Raw genomic sequence first — 20,248 nt, 5'->3', positions numbered from 1 at the left:
CGGCTGGTAGACTGGTAAAGAGCAGCAACATTATTGTGGGGATGCAAAAAGATGTGCTCCCCAGTGTTACAGCCCAAATAAGCAAAATGAGGGGGTCATAACAGCCAACTCTCAGCTTTAGGCTTGGGAGGATAAGACCTGCTTTCTTCCAATGTACTCATCTGCCTTGTAAGAGTAGGAGGCCTATTTGCCATTTGCACATGTGCATTTGGTTATTCTGCTTATGAAGGCAAGTGAAAAATCTGTTGGAGTATTGAGATATATTTTAAAGCTACAATATCTACCCTTCCACCACATGTGCCCGGCAGGAGCTGCCAGCTTGTTCATGCACAACTTCAGTCTTCATCAAAAGGCGGTCCTGTGGACCTAAACCGAAGATACGTTCTCCAAAAGGCAGTTACCAAGTACAGTGTTTAGAATCATACAATCATAGAATAGTTTGCGTTGGAAGATCATCTAGTTCCAACCACCCTATCATGGGCACAGGCATCCCACTAGATCATGCTGCCCAAGGCCCCATCCAACATGGCCTTGAACACCTCCAGGGATGGGACATCAACAACTTCTAGTGCCTCACCACTCTCATGGTGAAGAAATTCTTCCTTATATCCAGCCTAAATCTGCCTCTCATCCTGTCACCACAAGGCTTTACAAATAGTCCCTCTCCAGCTTTATTGTAGCCCCTTTCAGGTACTGGAAGGTCGCTATATTTTCTCCTTGGAGCCTTCTCTTCTCCAAGCTGTACAAGCACAGGTCTCTCAGCCTGTCCTTGTATAGGAGGTGCTTCAGCTCTCTGATCATTTTCGTAGCCCTCCTCTGGACCCATTCCAACAGTTCCATATCCTTCTTATGATGAGGATTCCAGAACTGCCCACAATACTCCAGATGAGGTCTGACAAGAGAGGAAGACAGGGGCAGAATCACCTCCCTCGACCTGCTGGCCACACTTCTTCTGATGCAGGCCAGGATGTGGTTGGCCTTCTGGGCTGTGAACATACATTGCTGGCTCATGTCAACCTTCTCATCGACCAGCACCCCCAAGTCCTTCTCTGCAGGGCTGCTCTCAATCATGTCATCCCCCATCCTGTACTGAAATCAGGGATTACCCTGAACCAGGTGTAGGACCTTGCACTTGGCCTTGTTGAACCTCATGAGGCTCTCACATGTCCACTTCTCCGGCCTGTCCAGGTCCCTCTGGATGACATCCCATTTATCATCATACAGTTTTCCTTTGCTTAGAGGTTGCACTTCAGTCCTGAAAATGTTTTTTGTAGAAACATAGAATCATTAGGTTGTGAAAGACCTTTGAGATCATCAGCTCCAACCACACCTGTCTACTACTAAATCATGTCCCCAAGCAACTCATCTACCTGACTTTTAAATACCTCCAGGGACGGAGAGGTATTTAAACCGCCCTAGGCAGTCTGTGCCAGTGCTTGACAAGCCTTTCTGTGAAGAAGTTTTTCCTAATGTCCAATCTAAACGTCCCCTGGCATAGCTTGAGGCCATTCCCTCTTGTCCTATCAGCTGTCATTTGGGAGAAGAGACCAACCTCTGCAACCTCCTTTTAGGTAGTTGTAGGGAGCAATAAGGTCTCCCCTCAGCCTCCTCTCCTCCAGGCTTCTTGTAGGCAGGGTGCTACAAGAGAGCCGGGGAGGGATTTTTTACAAAGGCTTGTAGTGACAGGACAGGGGCTGTGGCTATAAACTGTAGAGGGGCAAATTTAGACCCAGCATAAGAAGGAAATTCTTCACAATGAGGACGGTGAGGCACTGGCCCAGAGGTGGGAGGTGTCCCTGCCCATGGCAGAGGGGTAGGAACTGGATGATCTTTGAGGTCCATTCCAACTCAAACCATTCTATGATTGTAACTTTCCACGCTTCCCGAACAGGTTTTATCCTTGAGAACACACAAAGCAACACTTAAAAGCTGTAGCTGTGCTACCCAATACGATTTCAGAGGCCAAGAATTTGCACAAAACCAGGCTGCCCAAGGCGCATTCAGTCCCACAGCGAGGGGAACCGCGGCACTGCCCTCACCCGCTCCCCCATCGCTGCAGGGCAGGCTCACAGAACACCAGCTGCCTTTCAGAAAGCTGAACATTCCCATCTTCTGGTAGCTGCCCGTCACTGTAGCGCCCACCCCGTCGCGGGGGGACGGCGCTCGGGGCTGGCGGCCACGCCGGCCGCTCGCGGGCATCGAACCCGCAGCCGCCCCGCCCCTAAACAAGGCCACGCCCCCACATCGCGCCCCTTGGTCTTGGCCACGCCCCGTATAGGCTCAGTCTCTCTAGACTCCGCCCCCTAACCCCCGCCCCAAATAGGCACCGCCCCACAGCGACCCCTCCTCTTCACGTCGGCCCCGCCCCCTCTGCGCGTCGCTTCCGGTGCAGCGCGGAGCGGGCGCCGGAAGCGCCTCCATAGCGGTTCTCGCAGGGACGCGGTGGTGGGAGTTCAGTGGCACCATGGTGGAGGTGAGGGATGGGTGGTCGCGCCTCGCTGAGGCGCGCCGGGCGAGACTGGAGAACGCGGACAGGGGCAGCAGGGCGGGTTGGGCCCAGGAAGGGGCAAGGCAGGAAGCCCCCTCTCTCCCATTTTAAACCCCCTCTTTAAACCCCCCCTTCGCCCCCTCCGTCACTCCCCCCTTCGCCCCCTCCGTCACTCCCCCCTTCGCCCCCTCCGTCACTCCCCCCTTCGCCCCCTCCGTCACTCCCCCCTTCGCCTCCTCCGTCACTCTCCGCTTCGCCCCGCTCCCGGCCCCGGAGTAGAGCAAGGTGTATAGCGAGGAGGGTGTTTCTGTCGCCTCTGCCTCGCGGGGTCCGCGGTGCTAATGACGTAAATGCCGGTAGTTCAACTCTCTAAGACTCGTTTTGGAGTTTCAGAAAACAAGCATCTTTTATCAGGCCTGGGCAACATGATGGGACGATCTCCATCAATTGCATGCAGCGAGACAAGAGCTGGGGACCGAATATGTTTTCCACTTACATGAACGTGTATAAATCTTCCTAGTAATTTTATGCCTATTCTACTACCTTGTAAAGAATCATTTTAACGTTATTATGAACTTTGTAGCAGTCAACACTCTTGCTTATTTTGAGCTTTGGAGCCAGCTCCGCCTGACCTTGTATTTGAGTTAGGAAAAGGCTGCAAACCGAGTTGATTACAGAAGAGACGTTTGTTCAGCACAGATCACGCTGCACACAAGCCTTGATCATCTCCAAAGAATGAACAGTGTCTGGAAAAAACCACTGTTTTGGTTTTTTTCCCCAGACATGCTATCAGAGGGATTTTTCTGCCTGATTTTCAAAAAATACAATTACTTAGATGAAACTTTACTTTAGATTAAATAAAAAACATTCCACTTTTCGTAATAGTAAATACTTATTGTATCAGTGTGGGTCCATGGGGCTGGGGCAGGAGGCTGCAGCAGGCGGCAGGTCTGCTTTGCCAGAGTAGGGCCAGGTGCAGAATTGGCACTGGGGAGGTGATGCTGTGATCCTCAGCCTTCATGATTTATTGGGTTTATGAGCTAGTGAAGAGAACAGTAGCTTATTATGTGAGGGCTTGGAAGTAAAGCTGGGGAGAAGGCCACTGATTTTATAGTCCTTGGAATAGTTACTGTGGGGTGAATATTATGCACGTCTAAAAGCAAGTGTTGTTGCCAGGATCATAGAGGAAGATAGGAAGACTGCTAGCTGTGTAACACTACTCGATATTTTTTATGGAGCGGCGTCTCTGTCAATAAATACTTAGAGATTTTTCCTCTGTATTAGAGAGGTGTTGCGTTACGTACTGCTCATGTGGCGATTTCAGCAGCTGATGTTGAGTAGTAATTAACTATTGTAATTCTTTCTCTCTCAAGTTGTATGAAATTCCTAACCAAATTCCAAATGTTGGTTTGGTACTTAATATCTGGTGCTTGCAGTAGCTCACCAAGCCAGAGCAAAAAACTTTGTGTAGGTGCTACTGAGTTAGGAGAGCAACAGCTACTGCAAAATGGTTCAGTGAATAGACAGCTCTCAGGGCAGGAAAACAGAACCTCTCAGGAGCTTATTAGGGAATCATCCATGTAGAATCTTGGAGACTGAGCAGTTGAGTGATATCCAATGTTAAAAGTTATGAATGTAGCTTCTAGTTTGTTGCCATTGCTTGTATGATGTACAGACCAGTACACGCATGTAGTGCATTTGGTTTTGCACCTAAAACAAGCAGGCTGAGAGTTTTAATATTTTTTTTTTCCTATTGGGAGGCAGATAGTGGTAAAAACATTTATTATTGTGTTGATAAGCAATATTTCTATATAAGTTAATAGCTTTTTAATGCTGCTAATGAGATTTTAAATATATTTGGGTTTTAGTAACAAATATAAATTATTAAATGAAAACTAGTTTTGTCTGGTTTGATCCCAAGTTTTATCTCAGTAAACTGTGCTGTAGTTATGTAAAGTGACACTGTGCACAGAAGCTGATGAGTGCTTTTGTTCTTTTTATGGTGTCAGTGGAGACATAAAGTTTACAGGAATCTTTTCAGGATTGGTTACTTTACTGCCTATATGTGAAAACAAAACTGGAGAGCATGAGGTGGAAGGGCTTGCATGTTTGTGAGTTTGTCATATAGATGCCGGTGCAGAAAGTTTGATCAAAGTTTTTGGCTTTTCAAAGTCTTGGCAGTTTCCAAAAAAAAAGGGGGGAGTGTTATTTTGAGTAAACACTGAATTAAAACAATTAACAGAAACTTTTTTTTTTTTTTAGTTTTCATGAAGAGCAGTTTTCCATGAGCTAAATAGTGCTCTGTCATCTAACATTACTAAAGTCTGAAATGACTATTCAGTTCAGTTTGTTTCCATTTTCAGTTCTTCGTTTAATTATGTCCCAATATATTTAAATATTCTTTTCATTATTTTAGGAAGTCCAAAAGCATTCTGTGCACACACTTGTGTTCAGATCTTTGAAGAGAACCCATGATATGTTTGTAGCTGATAATGCCAAACCTATCCCATTAGATGAAGAAAGGTAAGTAGTGCCATCAGTGAATTACTCGTGTACTTCAAAGCTCAAATATATAAAATCATAAATGGTTTGAGTTGGAAGGGAACCTTAAAGGTCACTTAGTCCAACCTCCTGCAGTGGGAATAGACACCTTCAATCAGATCAGGTTGCTCAGAACCCCATCCAACCTAACCTTGAATGTTTCTAGGGATGGTGCATCTACTACCTGTCTAGGCCAGTGTTTCACCATCCTCATTGCAAAAAAAAAAAAAAAAATTCTTTATTTCTAATCTGAGTCTGCACTCTTTCGTTTAAAACCATTACCTTCTGTCATATCCCTACAGGCCCTGCTAAAAAGTTTGTCCTCTTCTTTTATCCCCCTTTATGTGCTGGAAGGCTGCAGTAAGTTCTACCCAGAGCATTCTGTTCTCCAGGCCGAAAAATGCCAACTCTCTCAGCCCATCCTCATAGGAGAGGCGTTTGGGGCACTCCTCTGGATCTACTTCATCAAGTCCTTATCTTTCCTGTGCCAAGGGCTGCAGAACTGGACGCAGTGCTCCAGGTTGGCTCTCACCAGAGCAGAGTAGAGGGGGCGAATCACCTCCCTCCACCTGCTGTTCACGCTGGTTTTGATGCAGCCCAGGATATGACTGGTCTGCTGGGCTGCGAGTGCACGTTACTGGTTCATGTCCAGTTTTTAACCTGCCAGTACCTCAAGTCCTTCTTGGCAGGACTTCTCTCAGTCCTCAAATACCCAAGTCCATATTGATACCAGGAGTTGCCTGTCCTCAGATTCAGGATCTTGCACTTGGCCTTGTTTAACTGCATGAAGTTCATACACGCGGACTTCTTGACCTTCTCCAGGTCCCTCTGGATGGCATCCCATCCCTCAGGCATGCAAACTACACCACTCATCTTGGTGTCATCTGCAAACTTGCTGACAGTGCACTCAATCCCGCTGTTTGTGTCATTGGCAGACCCCTGAGGGATACCTCTCATCACTGATCTCCATCTGAACATTGAGTAATTGATTACTGCTGTCTGGATGTGGCCATCCAGCCAATTCCCAATCCACCGAACAGTTCACCCATCAAATCCATATATCTCCAATTTAGGAAGAAGGATGTTGGGGCAAGGGGGGGAGTGTGTATCGAAGGCCTTAGAGAAATCCAGATAGATTACATCCATAGCTATTCCCTTGTCCACTGTTGTGGTCACTCCATCATTGAAGGCCACTAAGTTGGTCAGGCAGGACTTGCCTTCAGTGCAGCCATGCTGGCTGTCTCTGATCACCTCCCTGTCCTCCATGTGCCTTAGCATGGCTTCTAGGAGGACCTGTGCCATGGTATTCCTTAGGATATACTTGAGGCTTACAGGTCAGTAGTTCCCAGGGCACCTTTGTACCCTTCCTAAAAATGAGCGTGATGTTTCCTTTTTTCCAGTCACCAAGGACTTCAACAAACTGGCATGACTTTTCAAATATCGTGGAGAGTGGCTTGGCAACTATATCAGTCAATTCCCACAGGACTCTGGGGTGTGTGTTAGTGATAGCTCTGTCCAAATCAGAAGTTTGGATATTTCTGTGGAGTTAACAGTGTAGTCTTGAGGAAGTTAACAAATATTGGAATTGTAGAGTGAGTTGTATCAAACAGTCTCTAAAATATTTTGAAATGTAAAAACAATTAAAGAATCAGGATTTAATCAGGGTTGTGCTTTACTCTTCCAACAGTCACAAAGTAAAGATGGCAGTCAAGCTGCGTACAGAGTATGGCTCAGTGTTGCACATGCCTACTGTTAAAGAAAACATGAGAGAGAAAGGGGGCCCAAACCCTGGGGATCTTTACGGACAGAAACAGTATTCCGGAAATCAAGGTTAGTTTGCTCTTAGTGGTATATTTGTCTGTTGTTTTGTGACAGTCCAGTGATGTAAAATCTGAAGAATACAGACCAGTGTTGATCCACTGGAGATAAGGAGGGAAATCAAAATGTCATTTTTTAATTGTCTGAGTGATTGCTGGTTTCTGCTGCTGTGTGCAACCTGCTCTGTTTTATTCTATTTCCTGTTTGAATGCATCATTTGCAGTGCAGTACAAAATTTAATCATTAATATGACATTTCATTGATCTTTAGGACAAGAACTTGAGTATTTGATAACTGGTACACATCCATACCCACCTGGTCCCGGTAAGTAAAATTCTGCGAGTGTTTGCCTGAGATTTTTGCCTTTTTATTGGAATTGGGCATCCTCCATCCTAGCAGGAGCAGGCTTCCTGTTGCTGTGAATCCATAGCTGATAGTAGTTGGAAATATCATTGAAGTCTTTTTATAGTATTGGTGCTGAGTGTTGTGGCTGATAAATGTTCTGGGGTCAGAGGAGGACTTAGGTACAGATACAGTGCTGTTTTCTGCTCTAGAAATTGTGTACGTCATAGAATCAAGATGGAGAGGATTTGGGCCAAAATAAAAATTTCATTAGATTTGAGTCACATGTGAAAAATAATGTTAATGAGTGATGAGTTTTAATATTAGAGATGTGACAAACCCTTGTTTGCAGGTCTATGTACTTATACATGTTTGTATAATATACTTCTCTGGATTACTTTAATACAGTTGCCTTTGCTTTTGCTGTGTTATTTTTTTCAAGGTGTGGCTCTGACAGCTGATACTAAGGTCCAGAGGATGCCAAGTGAATCTGCAGCACAGTCCTTAGCCGTAGCACTTCCTGCTTCTCAGTCCAGGTATTGCTGTGTTACTTCCTTAACACTTGTAATCTATGGGAATTTCAAAGCAAAACACAGGTCAGGGTAAGAACTGCTTTGGGTATTTTTATTAGTCTATTCTAAATGTTTTAAGAAACTGCTTTTAGTGTGGTCAGGCATCATTTTTCTGTACACCTTTTTCTTGGATGCCATGAGAGGCAGTGGGCATAAGTTGGAACAAGGGAAATTCTGTTTAAATACAAGAGGAAAAAGTGAGGCTTTGTGAGTGTCTCTTACCTCAAGGTCAGGCACTGGAATAGGTTGCTCAGAGAGTCTGTGGAATCTCTGTCTTTGGAGGTGTACTGCACTCAGCTGAATGCAAGCCTGTGATGCTTTATGACTTACTTAGTGAAAGACAAGGTTGACTCCAATCCATTGACCACTTTTGTACAACCTAGGTTGGATGCAAATCGGACAGCTGCTGGTGTGGGAGATATTTACAGGCATGCTGGAATATCTGAGCGTTCACAGCCTCCTGGGATGTCTGTGGTGAGTTTGTTGCATATTTATTATGAGAAGCATGTCGCGTTCACCAGGTTGCTTCTGGATTCATTTGTGTGTTGTGTGGAGACCTCCTGACTGGCTAAATTTAATCAGTGTTGAGATGTTGGAGGGAGAAGACCTCCAGATTTTGCCCGAAGGGGTAACTTCTAAAGCGTAAGAGTAACTTCCCTTTTAACTTACAGGCTATGGTGGAAGGTGGTGGGAACAAAAATTCTGCATTAGTGGCAAAGAAGGCTCCAACCATGCCCAAACCTCAGTGGCATCCACCTTGGAAATTGTACAGAGTAAGTTACAAATGTATGGCATGAACATGCATATGAAAGTAAATGAATATTTAATGCTCTATAGAGACCTCAAAGCACGATGCTTGCTTCTTATTCACAAAAATGAAATCAAATGATACGTGATCGCAACTAAGTTGTGTACATATGCCCTGTCCTTAAATTTAAGAGAGATTAAATTCCAAACATTTTTCATTCTTTTTAGTAAGTTACTTTGTCAGTATTGTTAATTTTACCCTTTAATTTATGTAGGTTCATCTGTAGTATAAGGTCATTAAAGATTTTTTCTGTTCTTGTTAGATTCTTTCACAATGGAACTCAAAGACAAAGTGCAAAGTTTGAAACTAGTAATGTGTTAAAGAAATACTCTAGCAACGTTAACAAACACCGCAAAAACACTTAAAAGCAGTCAGTATCTGAGTCAGCCGGACTTTTACTTGCTGTGAAAATGGGGCATAAGGCTGAAGACTTCAGTAACAAAGTCTCTCTGCAGTTTGTATTGCTTGACTTCTAGTCTTGTTTTTGAATAAGTCAAATTTGACTTCTCTTTTTCTTAGGGAGTACTAGTAGGAGATATTGAGGAAATGGCTGTCACTATATGTTTTGGTGATGAGCGTGGCAGGGTAGCTGAGCTGAAGGGAAGATGTCTAAGCATGTGTACTGGTTCAGAAATTTTTAATTTTTCAGATGGGTCTATTTGAATGTGTACATTCTTTTGCTAATAAAATAAACCCATGAAAGATTCGAGGCAAACAAAGGAAAAATGGCTACTTGTTAGGAGCACTTCCTTCTGAGAGAGAGACACTAATTACAATTCAAGTGATACTAATTCTACATGTCAGCAGTTTTAGTGGAACCTTGCTGTCAAAATGCCCAGTCAACACACGTTCATGAAAGGCAGATCCTGCCAAACTAACCTGATTGCTTTCTATGACAAAGTGACCCACCTGCTGGATGAGGGAAAGGTTGTGGATGTGGTCTTCTTTGACTTTAGTAAAGCCCTTGACACAGTTTCTTACAGCATTCTGCTTAGAAAACTCTCAGCCTCTGGCCTGGACAGGCGCACGCTCTCCTGGGTTGAAAACTGGTTGGATGGCCGGGCCCAGAGAGTGGTGGTAAATGGAGTTAAATCCAGCTGGAGGCCAGTCACTAGTGGTGTTCCCCAGGGCTCCGTGCTGGGTCCAGCCCTGTTCAGCATCTTTATCAATAACCTGGATGAGGAGATCGAATGCACCCTAAGTAAGTTTGCGGGTGACACTAAACTGAGTGGAAGTGTTGATCTGCTGGAGGGTAGGGAGGCTCTGCAAAGGGATCTGAACAGACTGGACCGCTGGTCTGAGACCAATGGCAAAAGATTTTACAAGGCCAAGTGCCGGGTCCTGCACTTGGGGCACAACAACCCTATGCAGTGCTACAGACTAGGAGAAGTCTGTCTAGAAAGCTGCCTGGAGGAGAGAGACCTGGGGGTGTTGGTTGACAGCCGACTGAATATGAGCCAGTGGTGTGCCCAGGTGGCCAAGAAGGCCAATGGCATCTTGGCTTGTATCAGAAATGGTGAGGCCAGCAGGTCCAGGGAGGTTATTCTCCCTCTGTATTCGGCACTGGTGGTCTCTTCATTTAACTGAAGTAGAAATCAAGCTCTCTTCAGATCTTATTTTACATTTGACTTTTGGGGAATATGCATTCCTTTGTGCATGCTAACAGATTCCAGTGTTGTAGAATGAAATTTATGACAAATATGTGTATTATTTCTGATGTAGAAAAAATTTTGGCTTTTCTAAAGGTTATCAGTGGTCACCTGGGCTGGGTGAGATGTATTGCAGTAGAACCAGGAAACCAGTGGTTCGTTACTGGCTCAGCGGACAGAACTATAAAGGTAAGAGTTTGAAGAAATCACCGACAAATTTTGTGGGGGATGTTTGTCTGGTTCTTCTGTTATTTAAAAATATCTTCAGCCGTTCGGAAAATATTTCTTGGTTACAGCTTGCAGAATAATGAATTGCAGAACGTTTTTTTTCTTTTGTTACCTAGTCGTAAAGGATTTGTAGAGTGTTACTTCTTGAGATTTCATTATTACATGGTAGTAGCTGGAGAGCAAGCCTTTGTTATCGTGATTTTTACCTTAAGCTGCGGCAGGAACTATTACATCCGGGTTGTTTACCCAGACTATCACTATGTAGCTTTTGCCTGTCTACCTCGAAATACCTGTTTTGATGCAGATTTGGGACCTTGCTAGTGGCAAATTGAAATTGTCTCTGACGGGACACATCAGTACTGTACGGGGAGTGATAGTAAGTGCAAGAAGTCCATACCTATTTTCTTGTGGAGAAGACAAGCAAGTGAAATGCTGGGATCTTGAATACAATAAGGTAAGCTGTAGTTTCTTTAATTGGAATTAATTGGTGGTGGCAAATACAAAAATCAATGCATTTAGAATATTCTTTCCAAAACACAGTTAAAGTGAGTGTGCACTTTTTTGTTCATCTAGGTTATCAGACATTACCATGGTCATTTAAGTGCTGTGTATGGTTTAGACTTGCATCCAACAATAGATGTACTGGTAACGTGTAGCAGAGATTCAACAGCACGAGTAAGTACAGCAGTGTTACATTTTAATATATTGATATGTCAGCCTGTTTTATCACTTTCTGTTTGTGCAAGTGAATACTTAATAAAAGTTAACGTGAATCAAGATGAAAATACTGAGATGATTTATGTTAGCTTTGTCTTGTGGTGTTTGTGTGAATACACAAAAATGCAATGTCACTTCAGGAGAACGTTTTATTTCTCAGTCTAGAAGGTAGACTACTTAATATTTAGAAGATGGTGTGGTTTTATGATTACTTTTTAAGTTACCTGTACGTCTAGAAGTTCAGTCTTCCCTTGAAATTTGTCAACTGAGGCAGTTGTGTGGTGAATTGTTGGATGAAAAATACAGCCTAAATACCATTGTTTCATCTGTAGAACTATGGCAAGGAATTAATGTAATCAATGATGGTGCCTAAAATACATTGAATATGCAACTATTATTGACCCCTGTGTCTTACTGTGAATTTGTAGATTTGGGATGTGAGGACGAAAGCCAGTGTGCACACGCTGTCAGGACACACAAATGCAGTAGCAACAGTGAAATGCCAAGCTGCAGAACCACAAGTTGTTACAGGTATAGTGGGCATGGTTGGACAAGCAATGTGATTGTAAAATGTAATTATGAATGCATTTGCTCAGTAGTTGTGAGGTTCATAGTGTTGTCTTTGTTAATTTATTCAATTTCTTTTGCTGAAAATGGGCCATGCAATGGTTATTTCATACTGGCATATTTAAACAAATATAGATATGCTTTATTTGAATGTTTTCTGCGCTGCCTTTGTTTCTGGTGTTTACTTTTTTTTTTTTCTCTCCTTACTATGTATTTGGACTTGAATTTTCTGTGCCATTTCACAGTTCTCCTCGAATTGTCTGGCACCATGGTTGAATATAAAGTTCATCTTCTTTCACACTATGTCAAAAGCTAGCTTTGTCATATAATTACTTTATTCTTCTTGAATTTCAAACTGGATAAAAAGACTATCCCAACACAGCATCTTTCTCTTATGAGGTAGCATTGGTATCATATTTTCATAACAAGGACAATATTTTTGTCTTTTGTGTAAAGGTTTGACTGCCTTATCAAAATAATAGTGATGTGGAAATCATCATATTGATTCTAGCCCCTTTTTTTTTATTCTCATTTCAGGCAGTCATGATACCACCATACGACTTTGGGATTTAGTGGCAGGAAAAACTCGTGTTACTTTAACAAATCACAAGAAATCTGTAAGAGCAGTAGTGCTGCATCCAAGACAGTAAGTTCTCCTTATTCTTTTGCCCTTTCCCAGTTCATAACATTGGATGATGACAGAAAGCCAGTCAATGGGAGTGATGATTTAGAATGGTAGGGCATTATTATATGAAAAACTAATAAACTTAGAATGCTGTAAAAATGTGCTTACCAGTTCTCAAGGACCTTTATTATGCTGATTGTGCTTCCCCAGGTATTGGAATTTCTGTACATTAGCAATCCTGAGAATGTCTTTTATGTCACGGAATTTATGTATGTGCCTTTGCATTCTATGAGAAATGAGCAACACTGGGCTTATAAGGCTAATAATAAATATGTAGCTGAATGATTGCTAGTAGAAAGTGAAGTAGTTTTGTGAAATGGCACGTATGTGAATAAAGCTAAAGACAACAGTGACTAATACAAAGTGATTTTTTCTAACGTGATTCATTGCACAAGACACTTCAATCTAACTGACCTTTAACAGAAACTTCTTGATAGTGTTTAATCTTTGAAGAAATTGTTGGAATCGCCCTGAATTTAGATGCAGTGTTTTGATGCATCAACAGTTGCCTGTTTGGATAAATTGCCATTGAAACAATGGAGAAGAGCAGTTTGCATAGAGCTGCAGTACTTCTGCACTTGCAATATTTTAAAATTAAATTCTGTCAGTGCAGAAATTCAGAATTTTTCATAGGAGTAAATTATGATCCAATCTATATGCCTGAAAACTCATAAGAATCTTATGATATACCTGTTAGCTGTACCAGGGAAAAGCCCTAATTTTACTTCTGTTCTGAAAAAAAAAAGTAATAAAAATCTGATTTTAGATTGATCAGTCATACCACCCTGAAAATAACTTGAAACTATTTTCATCACAGTAGCAACTGTCAGCATTGTATCTTTTTGTTGTTCAGTAGTTCTATATTTTTCTAGTATTCTAATATTTTTTCCTAATCCATTTTTTAATTGAATTATTTATTAAATAGGCAGCAAATTGCTTAGCCATTGTGGCAATTGAAAAAATTTCTACAGCAATTTGCATGTGCTACCCAACTAATTTTGTAATGGCTTGCATGTGGTAAAATTAGGGAATTGATTATTTTAGGGTAACTCAGTAAAACAAATTCTTTCGTAGTTCACTTTTTTGCGGTGCATTATCCTTGGTTGTACAGTTGTGGAACAGTAGCCAATACTGGTTCTTGTTTGGGGCTTGCTGCTTCCCCTCATGATACCTTTGCTGATGATGCCCTTGCACCTGAAAATTTGCCAAGATGAGCAAGAACTTAATGTGCATTTTTAATATTTGTTTGTGTATTAACATCCTGTATGACACAGGATTTAAAGTTTAGGTAGTCTGTGGAATAGAAAGGAAACAGAAATAGGTTATTCATAGTTTCATAAAATTGCTTCATTTTATGTGAAGTAAAAATGTCGGAAAACCAGTTTTAGTATTAAGTAACTTTGCAACAGTAGTTTCAGTGAAGGACTTTTGCTATCCCTATGACTATTTTGAGCTTTAATGTACTGTGCTTATTTTCTTCCAGTTACACATTTGCGTCTGGTTCTCCAGATAATATTAAACAGTGGAAATTCCCAGATGGAAACTTCATTCAGAACCTTCCGGGTCACAACGCTATTATCAACACACTAGCTGTAAATTCTGATGGTGTTCTGGTATCTGGAGGTAAAAATGAGAAATACATGTTCATATTTCCCCTCTCCACCCTTCCCAAGGCTGGAGATTCTTAGACAAAGGGGCTTCCTGAGCTCTCCTTTATCTGGGCCTGTAAGCCTGCTACAACATACAGCTTCATTTCATAGGGAGTGTTACTGAGCTGTACACAAAAAATGTTTGAAACAACTGTTGTTCTTCTCTAGTAGGGAAGAGGATTCCTCTTCTTAGTTGGCTGCTGCTGCAAGCCTCCAGAGCCCATTATCTATGATCTCCTCATTCTGAATCACTAGTGTTCCCTCAGGAATGATGTTGAAATTGGAAGCTACCTGGAAGATATCTGGTTCTTTCTTGACCGGTCTCTTAGTAACATGTTAGTGCAGTGAGAATGGATAGAGGATATGTGAACTCTTCCCTGTTTGTTGGGTTTTTTTTTCATGCAGTACAAGTGCATGTGTTCTCTTAGTTCAAATGTTATATTTGCATCATTTAAAAGACTGATAGCTAATCTCTGCGTTTTATTTGGTTCTGTGAATCAAAACCATATTTGCTGTGTAGGCTAGGGATGTGGAGTAGGATAGAAATGTGCTAAGCAGGAGTTGTGTGACAGGTAATTGTATTGTCAGCTTACCCTGGTTATGCTTTGAAGTATGTGTAAAGGGGGCCCTTGATTTTAAAATCTGTGTAAAACTCTCTTTGGTAACTGGCACATTAATAGTGAGAGCAAGAACTTGGCAAAATACTGGACTGGGCTCATATTTAATTCTTTATTAATTTGAAGACACTTCTAGAAGGTTTTTGTAGGACTGACTTGTGTTAGTAGTAGTTGAGGCTTTAGAAAAACTCTCCACATCAAAAACCTATAATTTCAATAATGTACTTTGTGACTTTTTTTTAAAAATTAAAATTTTAATATTGATTTCCTCCCACTTTACATTCTCATGTTATCTCCAGGAACTTCAAAGAAGTTAATGCTGAATTAAAATAGGTTGTGGTTACCTTGGAGTAGTTTACTGTAGAAACACTCATCTTCAAACATCTCAATTCCTTGTCTAGCTGGCAGCTATGGAGAAATGTGTAATAGATGTGGTTTGATTAGATGATGGGAGGGGTGTGTTTTTTGTAACTGAAAAACTTGCTTGAGAACATCCTTCTGAATACAGAATTCACGTTACTGTGAATACCCTGAGCTGATGCCATGGCAGTGGATTAAACAGTATTTGACATGGAACCTCTGCACACATTAAGCCTGTGTCGCCTTATAAACTCTATAATGTCTGTAATCTGTTTGACAGGGTGATGTCTCTGTTCACCTTCAGTTGAGGAACTGAACAGGGAGCTTGCTGTTCAGAATGCCAGTCCTTAATGTGCTTCTAAAGCAACTTGCTGCAATTGCCTTGTGATGTAGTGTATCCTCTGTCTGGGTTATATGATGCGTAACTGGATTATATTCTGAGGAAGCTTCCATCCATTGCCTTAAACAAGATCAGCCCCTCTTAACTAAGAAGGGAGACCAGTAGGGAATGGAGTAATATGCTGAGTTATTCTACATGAATGTTCAAGCTGATGTATTATTTAGGTGTTCATTATACTGTTTTTAGAAAACTAATAGAAAATAACTGGTTAAAATACTAAGTATGTTTGTTTTTCTTAGCTGATAATGGTACTATGCATCTTTGGGACTGGAGAACTGGATACAATTTCCAGAGAGTACATGCAGCCGTACAGCCAGGCTCTTTGGACAGTGAATCAGGAATATTTGCTTGTGTTTTTGACCAGTCGGAAAGCAGATTGTTAACTGCTGAAGCTGATAAAACCATAAAAGTATACAAAGAAGATGATACTGCGGTATGTAGAAGTGTCTTTTCAATATATTGTCATTAAAACAACGTGGCTATAAGAGTTAAGAGGACAGCACCTAGGTTCTGTGCTTCTAACTGCTTACGAACTGCTATAGTACAAATAAAGTCACAGGTTGTTGGCTCATCTGTAAAAGTCCTTTGTGATAAAGTTCATAGAAATCTTAATACAATAATGTACGTAGTGTTTGAAGCCACAAAGGGACCGTGTGTGATTGTATTGATTAAAATGTGAGGATTGGCAAAAAGATTATGTTTTAAAGATTCGTTGTACTTGACAGTTTTTAGAATTCAGAGTAAATAGCTTATTTTCAAACTTATTCTCAAATCTGGATCCACTTACTAATGGAGAAGACAATGGATTATTGGATAGTTGATTGGAGTATGTCTTCAATATAAAGAAGCTAAGGATATTCATTGAATGTTGGAATTTTTGCATTAGTTAGACTTGGAGTAACTCTTAGATACGCAGGAATAAGGAAAGTTTTATCCATTTTGCAATTGAGAACTGTAGACTCTGTGGCATCTGCCGATACCGAGGTAGATATTGCTGGAGTGTCATAGTCTGGAATTCCTAGTCCTGTGCTTTGATCACTGTACTGTTTTTGAAATGCCATTGGCAACCTCAGTTTTGTTGCACCAAAAAAAAAAAGTCTTGTCATGCTTCAGACAGTGGGATGGTATAAAATTTCACTTGGTTAAATTAATTACATAGCAGATTAGGTAATTATAATGTTACATATGAAATAGAGTATATATACTACATGAGTATTATTTTAAACTAAACCTTAGTAATTAAGGGTAACTCATCTAGTAAGGTGAATTTAAATCTTATCATCCTTATGAGATTTTTGTTTTTTCCCCTTAGACTGAAGAGACTCATCCTGTCAGCTGGAAACCAGAGATTATCAAGAGAAAGCGATTTTAGTGCAGCAACGCATTAATGCTGTAATTTTGATTTGGCTTTGTTTTGGCTTTCCTGAGAGCATTCAGTCACATCTTGTTCTGCCTAGAACAGTAGAGTGGGACATCAGCTAAGCCATTGCTATTTTGATGTGTTTTATAATAAATCTGATTTCTCTTTCCTTTTGTCTCTTTTTCGTGTGATCCCAGCAAACCATTTTCAACTGTTAAGTTTGTCTTTATGGAGCATGCATAGTTCATTAAAAGAATAGATGTGCTTACTCTTTCTATGAATCTGAGTGCAAGTCTAAAAATATTTTGACCAGGTTTTCTGAAAGACCCCTGCTTGACTCCAGATTAACTGCGAATTTATGCAGAGAAGACATCTACTGGAAATTTTATGAGTGACACTTTTAGATTTTTGACCAGTATTGTTTACATATGCCAAGTATATACTGTAATGGAACACCATATATACAATTACAAAGTAATAAGTAACCAAGGAAGAAGCAGGACAATATAATAACTTTATGAACACAGGCATTGAGCATTTCCAGTCCTGTGTTAGTCCTGTGTCAAAGTGTTTCTTTCCCTAGGAAAGCTTTCATATGCAACTACTTATCTTCACTCATTTCACTTCAGAGTGGACCTTCTGTAGCAAGGACCACTGCAAATCCAGATTTTCAGTCGCTACATGGATAGGAGCAGTCGATTGACTTTGTAAATCACCTGAGTTGGTTTTGTAGTTATCCAGAGCATACGTGATGTTTGAGTATTGTGAATGTTTAAAATAAAGCTCTGAGAGGAAAAGCTCTTAAGTCATTCCAGCCTAAATTTTACATGTTGCTGTCTCCCTGTGATGTTACAAAGGAAATTAAAATGTATAAAAAAAATTACTGAAAGATGACTTGTACTCCTGAAAGGACAAATCTTGCATTGTGTTTACAGTCACATAACCAGCAGTAAACATGTAAGCCTCCTTGCTACAGTTTATCTGTGCTGCTCTAAAGCACTTTCTCTTCAGGGGGAGAGAAAAGCATTAAGTCACTGAGCCATTCAGTTCCTGGCCGCTTTGCTGGCGGTGTTAATACCTGCAGTGGCAAGTGCCGTGCTGAGTACAAGCTGAGAACTGTTCTGTTGAGACAGCATTGTCAGTAAGCAGTTCACAATGATTATTTCTATTCTCTGCCAGTACAACTTCTTTCAAATCTGGGATTTGTGTTAGAGAAATGACAGGTTTTGCAATGTAACTTACAAAAACAAGTAAAACTAAGTGTTGTTTATATTATGAGAATTATTGTCTTGTCTTTTATGATGTACAGGAGGTCTTGTATTTATAATTTGAATGTTTAACAATGTTGTTTTAAGGCAATCTGTGCTGCATAAATAACTGAATTTTGGTTGACAGGTATTGTCTAAAGCTTCACAAAACAGAAAAGAGAGTATTTGATATTTACAAGTTGGATTAAACATGGGGTTTTTTGGATGATAGTTTGATTTTTTTTTCATGATCTTCATTACAGCTGTTTTCATTTTAACTAACATAATGGAGAAAAATACAGCTTGTGGCTTTTGCATGTTTTATACTGCTGCTAATGTTTCATTCCAGAAATCAATGAAGTGTTGGTGTAACATGGAATTTTCTTGCTCACAGATAAATCCTCTGTAGGAAACCAGAGTGGAGAGGAGTAACTTGAAAAAGGGGATGGGTTATTTGTTGTGGCTTGGGAAGGGGAAATTAGAATTTTGGCTCACAGTGGTAGAGCATCTTCTTTGGCACTTTTCCCTAAAAACGGTGTTTATTTCACTGCTTATTCCTTTGAAGAAAGAGATCAGAAAGTCTCCTGCAGAACCCATGTTTCTTCTAAATTTCTGCAGCAATCTGCTAGCATGGGGCAGTGGTTACCAGGGCATTCTTTTTGTGCCCTGGGTAAAGATCTGGCTTGCAAATTAAAGGCTACGCATTATTATTGGACTAATATTTGTCCTTTTTGGCTCCGTAATATGCTCTCCCTGATCTGTCTGATTTTTTTTTGTTATAATTTTATTCTTTAACATTTTACTTCAATGCAGTTTTTTCTTCGACTTGACAGTATTGTGAGTATCATCACACATACTTCTATAAGCATTGTTTATGACACATTAAGATTATAAATTTCATATAAGTGTGTTTCTAGTGCAAAGTAAGCGTGGTTAGTGAGTTGATACACATGTATCTGATTGTTTAGGACATAGTGACATTAGATTTGACCACGTAAGTCATCAGATGAAGCAGAAGAGGAGGATCTGGTCCATTGGATGTACTTTCTGTGCTTCTGGAAAATGTCATGCTGCAATGTCAGTTAAAGTAATGTTGAACTAGAGTCTAATCTTTCAAAATAATTATTGTCAATTATTTCATGAAGTTTGTCTCCTGTATATGATCAAATCATACACATTTCTACCACAAACCTTGGGTTTTGTTTCATACTGTACATTGTTGCAGAGAAATAAGAAAATGTTTTTTGATTGTAATATAATTTAAAAAAAATGTAACTGCTAAAAGCAACAAATTTTAAGATCACCCTTTGCTGTGTACTAAAGCATAAAACGTCAGCTATGCAGCTAGAATGCTGTCGATGGCTGGTGGAAGTTGTGCACAACACTGTCTTGGCAACTTAAAGGCTTACAGAAGTAAATAATAGTTTCTTTTTCATCCTGTTAGAAAAGAATTGAAGTGCTATGCCTGATTTAAGTGACAGCAATTTAGCCATCAATAAAACCTTCAATACAATGTGAATTCATGTCTTTTTTCCATTTTGGATTTTCTAGTAAGAACAACAAAAAATAACTAAATATATATTGAAAGTCAAAGTAATTTAGGAATAAAATTGACTTTCCAACAGGACAGTAATTATTTTTGCAGATCGGCTGTAATGGAAGCAGAAAGTACTGATGGTCATTTTATGAAGAGCTTCCTTTAAGCATGAAGGGATTAGCAAAAAAAAAAGGCAGAACTGTTCATGAATTTTCTGTAACATGTTTAAGAAAAAAAACATTGGAACCTCTCTGGAGTGAACTGTGAGGTCTAGGACAGTTCTGGATGGAAGCTGCATATGTGGACAAAACGCTTAGAGTTAAACTAATTTTGGTATGTCTTGCTGGGAGCAAATCAAAAGGATATTTGTGTCATATAACTGAAAATTTGTTCAGAAGGAAATCAATTGGAGTTTTACTGATTTTTTTTTTTTTTTTTGTCAAGATTTTACTCAGTAGGGTAAGATAGTGAGGATGATTTTGCAGCTGGTTGAGTATTTGGATTACCTTACAACACTGAGTCTGCTTCTTTCTGACAGGCAAATGGTGAACTGTAGAAGGAGATAGGAGCTTATAGCCGTGGAGTCTCATGCTAACAGGTTGCATTGCTGTTGGGAGACTATTGTGTTATAAATCAGGGTGTAGCTTTTGCAATAAGAAACTT

The 20,248-nt window shown here is 40.5% G+C and overlaps 1 protein-coding gene across 1 annotated transcript; it reads left to right on the top strand.

Annotated features, from left to right (window-relative positions):
* The first annotated feature begins 2,398 nt into the window (after nucleotides 1-2,398).
* PLRG1 (pleiotropic regulator 1) lies at nucleotides 2,399-17,082 on the top strand. The gene is made up of 15 exons (XM_069855739.1): nucleotides 2,399-2,473; nucleotides 4,905-5,011; nucleotides 6,717-6,859; nucleotides 7,118-7,171; nucleotides 7,632-7,725; nucleotides 8,145-8,235; nucleotides 8,433-8,534; nucleotides 10,315-10,407; nucleotides 10,751-10,900; nucleotides 11,020-11,121; nucleotides 11,592-11,694; nucleotides 12,268-12,376; nucleotides 13,899-14,038; nucleotides 15,681-15,874; nucleotides 16,754-17,082. Exons 1-15 carry the CDS (start codon nucleotides 2,465-2,467, stop codon nucleotides 16,811-16,813), a joined length of 1,551 nt encoding a protein of 516 aa, XP_069711840.1. The 5' UTR covers nucleotides 2,399-2,464; the 3' UTR covers nucleotides 16,814-17,082.
* Nucleotides 17,083-20,248: the final 3,166 nt, after the last annotated feature.

Source organism: Phaenicophaeus curvirostris, chromosome 4 (assembly GCF_032191515.1).
Source record: "Phaenicophaeus curvirostris isolate KB17595 chromosome 4, BPBGC_Pcur_1.0, whole genome shotgun sequence".
Taxonomy (NCBI): domain Eukaryota; kingdom Metazoa; phylum Chordata; class Aves; order Cuculiformes; family Cuculidae; genus Phaenicophaeus; species Phaenicophaeus curvirostris.
This window is presented reverse-complemented; position numbering and strand designations above follow the sequence as displayed.

Bases quoted from the DNA above. Each gene is read 5' to 3' on its own strand.
- PLRG1 (XM_069855739.1), top strand. The intron at 7,726-8,144 runs GTATTGCTGTGT...TGTACAACCTAG, and splicing joins CTTCCTGCTTCTCAGTCCAG to GTTGGATGCAAATCGGACAG. The intron at 12,377-13,898 runs GTAAGTTCTCCT...ATTTTCTTCCAG, and splicing joins GTAGTGCTGCATCCAAGACA to TTACACATTTGCGTCTGGTT.